Raw genomic sequence first — 11,840 nt, forward strand, 5'->3', positions numbered from 1 at the left:
GTTTTGTTGGTTGATGAGCTGAAACTGACCACATGCTACAATTCAATTTTGTAGTTTTGTCAGTTTTTTTGTTTAGTGTAAAGGAGGAACATAGGGGAGGCTTAAGAATTTAATAGCAACCTGTTAAATCTTGCATCATAAATAAATGAAGAGAAAAGGATGAGATAAATGTCACTCCCCAACTTTTATGGCAAAATGTGTAACGCTTGTCACTTATATTCTAAGATTCAACGAATCATAACACAAAGGATACTGGCATTATTTTAAGTTCAAATGATGGGATAATTGAAGAAAACGAATACACTCCAGATGGAGGATAAAGGCTAATATTCTTTCATTTAATAAGGATTCAATGATCCAAATTATTATAACACAGATCAATATCTATAATGTTCTTAACCAATGTAACAGAACAATTATTATCACTTCCTAACATCATGGATATATATATATATATATATATATTATAATCTAACAGGCAGATGATCCGTCTCCAAGATGCTCAAAACCATCCCCATGATGAAGAAGGCTATGTGGGGTCCTGTTTCCAGAGTCAGAGAAAACCACATTGATTATGCAGTGCTGCGACCAAGGAGGTGCTTGCGAATCTGCATAGATGTGAAACATTGAAGAAAGCATTTAAAATATTTCAACAATGACAATAGAGAAAAAACAATATAATGCCTTTCAAATATACAAGCAGAAATTCCAGCAAAGCTTGTAGACAAATCCCTCTAAATGTCTTCAGAAAAACAGAAAAACACAATTCAAGATGAAAATAATGAGCCATAAAAAGGACTTCTTGTTCTTACTGACTAGTTGCTGCAAATCACCAACTCATGAGTCAGGAGTAAACTGAACAAGCTACAAATTATGTTGAATGAAATCTGAAATCTACAACGTTTCTGGCAAAAACCTGTTTCATCATAGCTCACTAACTTAACCACTTAAGGCAGGTTTGACAATTGCATTTTTAATAGTTTTTAAAGCTTTTTTAGGATAAAGTTGTCACTAAAAAAGTTGTTGGGTTTGGAAAATGCTTATAAGTAATTTTTTTTGCCACTGAAAAAGTTGAGTGAGTCTTTAACTTATTTGTCTTAGTGGACATTGATTTGTGCATGGAAAAATAACATAGGTTCAAAGAGCATCAGTCTATATGATGCATTCTCTCTCTCTCTCACACACACACACACACACACACACCCTCTTGGGGCCTAGGTTCCAAAGAAAATCTTGTCTAATTTGAGTGTCAAGAAGATATCAAATTACATTTCAATGATGATGATACATACCTCAGGCAGTTTCTGCCGGAAGACAACATCCAATCGAGCATCCAGAGTGTTCTCATAGACGATCTTCCCATCTTGTGAAGCCAAAACTACTCCACCGGAGCTTTTATACCATTTACAAAGAAACAGTTATGAGCATGACACATGAAAATTGGGAATGACATTATGTATATAGGCAGAACGAGAAACAGAAAAATTGAAAACAAATCAGAATGCTCTGATCTTGAACCATCCCATCTTTCATCAGACATTCAGCAAAGAAAGTTTGGCATTTCTCAGTGCAGATATATCAAGCATGCACTTTGTGTATAGGTAATATGGTGTTTAAGTGGACTAATTCATTTTTTTATTATTGCTGTTGAAAGCAATGGCTCATCTCTAGCAAAGAAATCAAACAGATAACAGTAAATAAGATCTAAGATGTTATCATATATATGGAGCAACATATTATCACTTCAATGCTACGATAACAGGAAGCTTTTATCATGAAAGTACAACCCAATGCACCAGACAGCGCAATAGGTCCAGTGACTGAAGTAGAACCACAGCTTGCAGGAATTTTGCAGATGAAGGCAGCAATAATTACCAAGAGGGACCATGTGAGTCTTCACTACTTGGAGGTGGTGGGAGATACACACGTTTGTCAATGGTAATCTTAGGGGCATGTACTCCGGCTTTGTCAATATACTCATGTTTTGCATCATCCAAAACAGACTCAACGAGCACAACATCAATCTCCCGGCACCTCAACAACACTGATGGCTCTTTCAACCGCAGTAAACTCTACATGTTGCAAGAAGCAAATTATTAAGTCACTAAATCAAAAAAATTACAGACCCACAAACAGAATTACACAGGTGAAGGATATATATAGGTTGCAGAACAGGTAAATAAGCACAAAACAACACCATGGAAATTGAATGAAATTGGTATGGAAGATCATATATCCGTGACAAGCAAGAAAATTAATTAGGAAGGACAAATAGAATTTTGGGCATGAAGAAAAAGGTACCACCAACTTAAGCAAGTTGAACTGATTAATGCTTTCCTGACAGAACATGTGATAATTCCTCACAGTATCTGACATGGCTGGGATAACAAAAATCCATGAACAGTGGAAAGGAAGGACACATTAACACTGAAATCAGTCAAGGGCTTAAAAAAGATCATGCTTAAGTACTCATGTTATTTGTCTTTGAACAACATAGATGAAGCTGACTAGGGGTTGTTTTGGGAATTGGCTATGTTTGTTAGCTTTTCGGCTTTTTACAAAAAAAATTGTAAGAAAACAGAGAGAAGAGTTGACTTTTTTGTCGTGAATTTTTAGCTTTTTGGCTACTTTAGCCTATTTGTTTTGGACTAATGGGTCAGTATGGAAGGTCAAAAACACCTATGTATCACTTTGTGCAAGAAACAAATTAGTTTCATATTATTTTTCCACTCCCTACCAAAAAGCGCATTAAATAGATTAACAGAGAGAACCTGAACAATCAAGCCTTTGAGAAGCTTTTTATATACATTCCTGTTATTAGCAACACCCAAAAGCTCCTTCCTGGCAGAATCTTTCATCTCATTCACCACATCATCTTGTGCTTGAAGAACTTTGATTCGGGATGCATTCAGCTGCATCGAGTACTCACTACGTAGAAGCTTTGTTAGCCACCAAAATCCCAAACCGATGCATTTCAAGAAAAAAAGTTTAATAAAGAAATGTCATCATGTCATGTCCTACACATCACTCTCATTCACCAACAACGAAATCAACACAAACTACGTTACTAGTATTATATCAAAGTCTAATCCAGGTGTTATGGAGGCACGTGAGCACTAGAGAACATGCCAGAGTCACGTTAACTTGAGCTTATTTAGGATACGTGGACACAACCTCAAGCTGTTTTTAGTAGAATATGGTTAACTCTATCTCAAACCATAACTTGGGATTCAATCACCCAATCATATATGTATCAATAATAGTTCAGAGAGGTAAAGCAATTCACTCATGTTCCGTGTTAGCATAAAACTCATGGTCCAAAAAGAAGCATGGATAGGGGGTTGGGTGGGAAACATGATATACAGTTGTAGACTGGTAGAGTATGCATAGAAAGAACTCACATTTTCTTACGAACTTCAACCTGCTTCGATTTCCGGTCAAACTCTTGCCTGATTTTTTTCTTTTCAACTTCAACTAGTTGCAATTTTTCAATGTTGAATTCCTGAAAACAAAAAGCACAGAAGATGTGTTTGAATAAGAAATTGTTAGAATAGGAAGTATTCTTATTCCTTTTTAGTTGCCCAAAATTATGCATGTAATTGCTCAATTATCAATATAAAAAGAGGGAATGAAGTCTAACTCATTCTCCAACTCTTTCTCTTCTCTAAACTTACATGACTCTTTCTCTTCTCTAAACTTACATGATATCAAAGCCAAAAATCCTAGCCCATCCCTCCTTACACTTCGTCTCTTCTGTCAGCAGTCCTATCTTGAGTCCAACAGTCTAGTCGGCCACTGTAGACCCTCCGACAGCCACCGTCGTCCCTCACCCAACCCAGATCAAACATCTGACAGCCTTGCCCAGGCCTTCGGCAGTTTGCCTGGGCTTCCCGACAGCCTATTAGGCTTAGCCGGCAGCCCTAGGGCTTGTCGGGAGCTCCACTGGCCCTGTTGGCCTCCGTTGGCTTCTCTCCTGTCTCCTAGGCTACTATCGGCCATCCTCCCGACAGGTCTTCTCTGTCTTCTGTAATGGTTTCACCCTAGATATTGTTTAAAACAAAAACAACAACAAAACGAAAAAATAAAATAAAATAAAAATGGTCCTTTTTTCGTATGATACTCTCGTGATAATAGTGTTTACTATTTCTCTCAACTCTTATATGTCGGATTTGTGATTGGTATCGTATTTGAGAAATAATTAGTAGAGTCTCCATGGTAGATTTGGCTAGTAAATCTACTACCTCTCCGTCATCTCAGGACAAGAGTTTTGTTATCCCTTCCCCTATGACTAATAACCTCCACACTGGCCTCAAAATCACTACCTCTCTATTCAATAGTCAGAATCACTTAGCGTGGTCGCAGAGTCTGACTATTTTCGTAAAGAGTAAGGAGAAGATATGATATGTTGATTCTTATTTATCAATAAAGCTTTTGTTGTTGATAAAAAAAAAAAGATATGATACGTTGATGGGCGGGTTCAGAACCCAATATCACCAATCCTCATTATGACCAATGGGAGATTACCAATTCTCTGATTATGGGTTGGTTGATCCATTCTATAGTTCCGGAGATGGGAAAGGGCTACTTGTCTATGGACACTGCCCAGGATATTTTGGAGGTCGTAACCACTACTTATTCCAAGAAGGGGAACTTCTTACAGGCTTTTGAGTTACGTCGCTCCATTGAAAGGTTGAGTACAAGGTGAGCAGACTATTCTCCAGTATTTTACCTTCCTTAGCAATGGGTGGAAGCGACTTGATCACCTTCAGGATGACAAGCCTGTCTGTCCCACTGATTCTGCTGGTTACCGAAAGTTTGTGGTGCAAAAACAGGTCTTCAAGTTCGTGAAAGGCCTAAATGTGGAGTATGATTTGGTTCGGAGTAGAGTACTTGGCATGGATGTGCTTTATTCTCTCCAGGAAGCCTTTGCTTTTGTGCAGAATGAGGAGAGTTGCTACTCTGCCATGTTTCCTTTTGCTGTTACTGATCGCTCAGCCTTGGTTTCTGTACCCCCTCGCGATACTTGTGGTTCTCGTCCTTCCTTCGAGAAGGATAATCTTTTCTGTGACTACTGCCATAGACCTCGACACACATACGAGAGACTTGTTGGAAGTTGCATCTCTGGTGGCCGAGGTGACCGTCTTGGTACTCGAGGGGGTAGGTCTGGTTAGTCTCGAGGCCGCGGGGCCAATGCTCGGGCATATCTGTTAGACACTATTGAGCCACCATCTGCATCTCCAGTTGTTTCCCCTACTGCTGATGTCTCGAGGTTATCTGCCTCGGATTTTGAGATTGCTCGTCACCACTTGCTAGATCGTCAAGCGTCCACTTCTGCTACAAGTGCCCCTTCTTCTTCCCTTGCTAATTCAGGTAACTTGGCTACCTCCCCATGTGCATTACTATCTCATGTATCTGTACCATGGATTATTGATTCTGGTGCTTCCGACCATATGTCTAGCTTTTCTAATTTATTTTCTGAGTATAACCCCTCCTCAGGTCAGAAAAAAGTGCGTATTGCTGATAGAACTATTTCGTCTGTGTCAGGAAAGGTTTAATTCATGCCACATCTTCCCTTCTTTTTCCTCTATACTCCACGTTCCCAATTTTAGTGTTAATCATTTATCTTTGAGTCGTATTACTCGTGATTTAAATTGTAGTGTGACGTTTTTTTCCTGATTATTGTTGTTTTTAGGACCTTATCACGAGGAAGAGGATTGTCAGTGGTAGAGAGGAACATGGTCTCTACATTTTGGATCAAACAGACAAGCTGGCTCATTAGGACGACGTTTGGTTGTGGCACCGTTGCTTAGGACATCTCTCTTTTTTATTACTTAAGCATTTATTTCCTTCTGTTTTTGAGAAAAATAATGTGTCTGATTTTCAATGTGAGTCATGTCAACTTGGAAAACAACACTGAGCCTCTTTTGCTCCATTTATTAATAAAAGTTCAATTCCATTTTCTTTGATCCATTCTGATGTATGGGGTCCATCCCGTTTTGTGTCTTTAAAAGGTAAAAAATGATTTGTTACTTTCATTGATGACTATTCCAGGGCCACTTGGGTCAATTTGATGAAAGATAAGAGTGAGGTGTTTTCTGTGTTTCAAAACTTCTATAAAATGATTTGTACTCAGTTTGGGGTGGTTGTCCAGATTTTACATTCTGATAATGGGGGGAATATATCGACTCTGGTCTTTCCAATTATTTCGCCACTCATGGCATTCTACACCAAACTTCATGCACTAATACCCCTCAACAAAATGGCGTTGCCGAATGAAAAAATCGCCATCTCCTCGATATGGCCCGTTGTCTATCCTTTGAGATGTGGGTTCCTCGTTGTTATTGGGGGGAAACGGTTTTCACTGCCGCTTATTTAATTAATCGTCTTTCTACCTAAGTCCTTCAAAAACAGACACCTCTTCAAGTTTTGTTCGGACCACCTTTTCCGGATTCTTTATTTCTCCTAAAACCTTTGGCTGTGTTTGTTTTGTCCATAATCATTCACCCACTCATGGTAAATTAGATTTTAGGTCTCTTAAGTGTGTCTTCCTGGGTTATTCTGCCACTCAAAAGGGTTATAAGTGTTATCGTCCTCCCACTCGCAAATGGTTTGTCTCCATGGATGTTACTTTTTTTGAGTCTCAGCCTCACTTTCCATCCTCCTCGGTCTTGCAGTCCCCCTTTCAGGGGCGCCTTGGTGTGAAGAGATTCCTGTTCCCCTTCCGCTAGTGGTTGGCTAGATAGAGGATGATAAGCCAACAGTTGTTGAGGAAAATGACGCAGGCAAAGTTTATATCAAGGACAAGGACAGACAACAAGTCACTTGGATACAAGAGCCTACTTTCCCTCCTCTACTACCAACTTCTTCTTTGGATGAGTGTCCAGAGTCACCCTACTCTCATGAGAGTCCAGGAACTTCTGATTCTTGTGCTTATATTCCTGATTGTTCTGATCTTGATGTTCCCATTGCTAATAGGAAGGGGATTAAGTTATGTACTCAGCATCCTATTGGTAATCATGTCTCTTATTCTAATCTGTCTTCCTCATGTAAAGCCTTTCTGTCTAAAGTGTCTTTTGTGAGTCTACCTACTAATTTTCAGGATGCTCTCTCTATTCTTGAATGGAAACATGCCATGATGGAAGAGATGAGAGCTCTCAACAAGAATGGCACTTGGGAGTTAATGGAGTTACTTAGAGGAAAAAATCTAGTTGGGTGTAAGTGGGTGTACACTGTAAAACAAAAACCTGATGGTTCCATAGAACGGTACAAAGCAAGACTAGTTGCTAAGGGCTTCACTCAGACTTATGGAGTAGATTACTAGAAGACATTTGCACCAGTGGCTAAGATGAACTTTGTGAGAATACTACTCTCTTTTTCAGCTAATTTGGATTGGCCACTTCATCAGTTTGATGTGAAGAATGCCTTCCTTCATAGAGACCTAACAAAAGAGATCTATATGGATATTTTCCCTGGTTTTGCAGATGCTAAGTCCAAAGGTAAAGTATGCAGGCTCCGGAAGTCACTTTATGAGCTAAAACAATCTCCTAGGGCTTGGTTTAAAAGGTTTGCTCAAGCTATGCTGAGATATGGGTTCAAACAAAGTCAAGCTGATTACACCTTATTTGTAAAACACTCCTCACATGGTAAGATCACAGCTCTTATTATTTATGTTGATGACATTGTTGTGACAGAAGATGACATTGAGGAGATCCCTCGGTTGAAGGAATGCTTAGTCAAGGAGTTTGAAATCAAAGACTTGGGCACTTCGAAGTATTTCTTAGGCATTGAAGTAGTTAGGTTCAAAGATGGTATCTTCATATGTCAGAGAAAGTATGTACTTGACTTGCTAAAGGAAACTGAGATGCTTGGAGATAGACCATGTGATATATCTCTAGAACCAGGTTAGAAACTAAGTGAGGATCAAGAGGGAGAGCCAGTGGACAGGGGGAGACATCAGAGACTAGTGGGTAAGCTTATATACTTATCCCACTCACTTTCAGATATTGCCATTGCAATGAGCGTGGTTAGCCAGTTTATGAATGCTCCTAGAACTTCCCATTTAGAAGTAGTTATGAGAATCTTGAGATACCTGAAGTTTTCTCTTGGAGAGGGCCTCTACTTCTCAAAACATGGCCATCTCAGTATGGAAGCATTTACTGATGCAAATTGGGCAGGATCAGTCACTGACAAATGATTCACTTCTGGATACTACACATTTGTTGGCGGCAATCTAGTCACATGACGAAGTAAGAAATATAATGTGGTTGCTTGAGCTACGGATAAGGAAGAATTCAGGGCTATGACTCAGGGGGTATGTGAGTTACTATGGATTAAACTATTGTTAGGAGACTTGAAAATTTATCAGACTGACTCCATGCGACTATCCTGTGACAACAAGGCCGCAATCAACATAGCTCATAATTTACTACATCATGATAGAACTAAGCATGTGGAGATTGATAGACACTTCATCAAGGAAAAACTCACTAGTGGCACCATATGTATTCCATTTGTAAAGACCGGGGACCAACTAACTGATGTTCTCACCAAGGGACTAGGGAGTAAATCCTTTTATAGCATTTTCAACAAGCTGAGCATGAGAGAAATCTTCGCACCAGCTTGAGGGAGAGTGTTAGAATAGGAAATATTAGAATATGAAATATTCTTATTCTTTTTTAGTTGCTCAGAATTATGCTTGTAATTGCTCAATTATCAATATAAAAGGAAATAAAGTCTTAACTTATTTCCTAACTCTTTCTCTTCTCTAAACTTACAAGATGATCAATAAGTATATTGAAATAATTTAGATAAATTCAGAAAACCTATCAACTATTCATTGTCGTGTAGATGCTCAACAGTTTTATACAAAATGATCTAAACAAAACTTTAGAATGATTATTAGAGAGAGCGAGAGAGAGAGAGAGAGATATATACAAGGAATCATGATCTTGTCATGAACACAAAGACTAATTACGTAATAAGAAATATCACCACAATGACCAGAATTGAATATGTATGTGTGTGTATAATAATTAAGTTCACTTGTTAATCAATTAGATCATCTAAATGAAATAAAAGTAAAAAAGAAGTAGGCTTTAAAGTACTAACGTAACCCCTGACACCCACAACAACAAAAAAATAACTTCGGAATAAATACAACCAACAATTGCTTTCTTCCTGAATTAGTTAAATGAATGAAATTGGGTGATATTATGATGGTACTAGGTAGCATAGATATGAATATGGGAGAAACTGATTGTTGAAATGATCATCATTAATAAATGCAACAGAATTACAAGCTATCAATTATTTGTTTCTAAATTGGAAAGTTTCATTGTTACATTGTGATTCAAATAATTAAACAGAGAAGCATAGAGTATAAACTGAAGCTACAAATATATTGTGTCCCATAATTGGTGATTAATAACACAAAGAGCTTTGATCATGATGAATCAGGTAACAAACAACAGACGGAGGCTCAATTCTATACTTAATAATGATTATCTTTCTAAAATGAAAATATAAATAGATTACAAAAAGAAACGAAGAATGTTTTTATATCATAGTGTTGTGTAGGTATGAAGAAGAGAAGAAAATAAATAAATATATAAATAAAAAAGAAAAGAAGAAGAAGAAGAAGAAGAAAGACCTCCTCGGCAGAGACAGAGATCTCGTTAGCTTTCTCTTCAGCCTCCTGACGAATGAAGCGGACCATCTGCTGTATCTGCTTCGATACATCGGCATCGTTCATCTTTTTTCTTTATCTTTGTCAGTCGAAAAACAAAGGATTGGTTCGGTTGGTCGGAGCAGCGAGAGTCGGATGTTGCACTGGTTTGTTTGTTTGTTTGTGTTACTTCTTCTTTTTGTAGCAACCTCTCTCTCTCTCTCTCTCACTCTCACTCTCGTTTCGTCTTCTTCGCGACTACACGAAGTTTCCGGTTTTGAATGGGAATAGGAGCGATCCAAATTCCTAGCGAATCTCGTTCTGATTATCGAACTGTCACTCGCACGTGTGGGCCATCCTCTCCCTTGCAGTTGCAGTTGAGTTATGCTAGGGATCCCAAATAAATTACCAAATTTTTTACCAAATCTCTCACATGGGTGTGGGACCCACACACATTTGATTTGTGTGGATCCCACACCTATGTGAGAGGTTTGGTAGAAAATTTGGTAATTTGTTTGGGGTCCATAGCATTTTCCGTTGCAGTTTGTCCCAAACTTATGTTTTGTGTGTGTGTGTGTGTGTGTGTGTTGGCCCAATACCAACAACGATATCAAAGGGGTATATGGGTGATTATTCCGTATTCTCGGAATATGAACACGTGGTATTTCATAAGATTTTGATTGGTGAAGAGACACAAGGACCCACAATTTATGTTGGGGATGATGGAACAATATGAGGCTAACTAATTAGTGATTAGTTTGGAGTATGGACACATGGTGTTCTGGGAGGATTGAATAATTTCCCCTACATATATATTATACTTTCAATTTCTCAGTATATTCTACTCAATTATTTAGGGTTAGTTTGACATAAACTTAAATAATACAAAAAGTCAAAAAGTCACTATCCTATTTAAGTCACATCATCTTATTTAAATCACATCACCTCTAATACATTACATCAAACCCAACCCATATAAGCCAATAAATCAAAAAGTGCACTTTTAAAATTTTATGTTATTTTTAGTATATTTTATAATTTTTCTTAAATTACTTTTTAAGGTACATTCAAATAAAAATAAAGCCACTATGTTCAGATTTATAATATCGAATAATATTGTTTGGTTTAGACTTTCATATTTGAATATATTTACTTTGTTCGGTAGTAAAGTAAATTTGCTCAGATCTAAAAGTCCAAACAGTAATGAGATTAAACATGCTGAATATTCATTTTTACATTTAAAAAAAAAATAAAAATCAAGAATTATACTTTGATATTTATGTGAATACTTTCCCCTTCTTTGATGGGTTACTTAAAAAAATAGGTTTCATTATTATTCTCGTCAATTATTTGATTTTGTTCAAATTTTCTTTTATCCGCAAGGATAAGAAACAATTGATGTTGATGATAATGGTGAATTTTGGTAGGGTAATTTGGAGTTCTATAGTAAGGAGGAAGAAGAAGAAAACGAAGAGAAAATAATTGAAACTTAAAAAAGAAAATATAGAATACATATATGTGATTAGAGTGTATCATAAAAATGTTGGATTTATTTTTCTAGTGTGGCCCAATAGCCTACATATTTTCTACATGTTTTTAATTTATTTGAACTCCACAAATAGATAAAGCCAATATTTGAGATCAAGTTCAGTAAATAGAATTTTAATATAATCACTAAGATAAGAAGGAAACCTTGATGGATTAGGAATTCTTCTGATAGAGTTTATCTGGCCCTCTTCTCTCCTCTATATAAGGATGGGTGACTCCCCTTAGATATCATGAGTATTATTCCATCACTCTAAGTTTTATAGTCATCCTAATAAAGTGAGAGACAGAGAGAAGAAGGTGAGCCAAGAATTAAAGGTTCAACTATTAGGGGTATTTTCTCAACTTCTCTAATTCAATGGCTGACAAAGGTATGTTCGTTTTATTCTTGAGTTGTATTGAATTCAAGATCCTGTAAAGTTTAATTCCGCATTATTATAATGTTTACATGTATTATTAAATCTTACAAAAAAAATATATTTTATTTTAAAATTTAATATGTGTTGTCCTTATTAATAAATTTACATTAAAATATAATAAAAATTAAAATTTTAATACTTTAATTAAGCCTACTTCTTTCTTTCTTTCTTTCTTCTTTTTTTTTTTTTTTTTTTTTTTTTTTTTTTTTTTG

At 36.9% G+C, this 11,840-nt stretch overlaps 1 protein-coding gene across 1 annotated transcript; it reads right to left on the bottom strand.

Moving 5' to 3' along the window:
- Nucleotides 1-312: 312 nt before the first annotated feature.
- LOC114297568 (V-type proton ATPase subunit E) lies at nt 313-10,002 on the bottom strand. The gene is made up of 6 exons (XM_028242004.2): nt 9,650-10,002; nt 3,402-3,502; nt 2,772-2,928; nt 1,876-2,072; nt 1,293-1,392; nt 313-608 (listed from the first exon to the last, which is right to left on the bottom strand). Exons 1-6 carry the CDS (start codon nt 9,749-9,751, stop codon nt 573-575), a joined length of 693 nt encoding a protein of 230 aa, XP_028097805.2. The 5' UTR covers nt 9,752-10,002; the 3' UTR covers nt 313-572.
- Between the last annotated feature and the right edge of the window lie 1,838 nt (nt 10,003-11,840).

The sequence above is a fragment of the Camellia sinensis genome, chromosome 3, assembly GCF_055761805.1.
Source record: "Camellia sinensis isolate YWXY chromosome 3, ASM5576180v1, whole genome shotgun sequence".
In the NCBI taxonomy this organism is placed as follows: Eukaryota; Viridiplantae; Streptophyta; class Magnoliopsida; order Ericales; family Theaceae; genus Camellia; species Camellia sinensis.

Bases quoted from the DNA above. Each gene is read 5' to 3' on its own strand.
- LOC114297568 (XM_028242004.2), bottom strand. From the start codon at position 9,751: ATGAACGATGCCGATGTATCGAAGCAGATACAGCAGATGGTCCGCTTC. The intron at 2,929-3,401 runs GTGAGTTCTTTC...GCTTCTACGTAG, and splicing joins GTTGAAGTTCGTAAGAAAAT to TGAGTACTCGATGCAGCTGA. The intron at 2,073-2,771 runs GTTCTCTCTGTT...TGCAACATGTAG, and splicing joins TCAAAGGCTTGATTGTTCAG to AGTTTACTGCGGTTGAAAGA.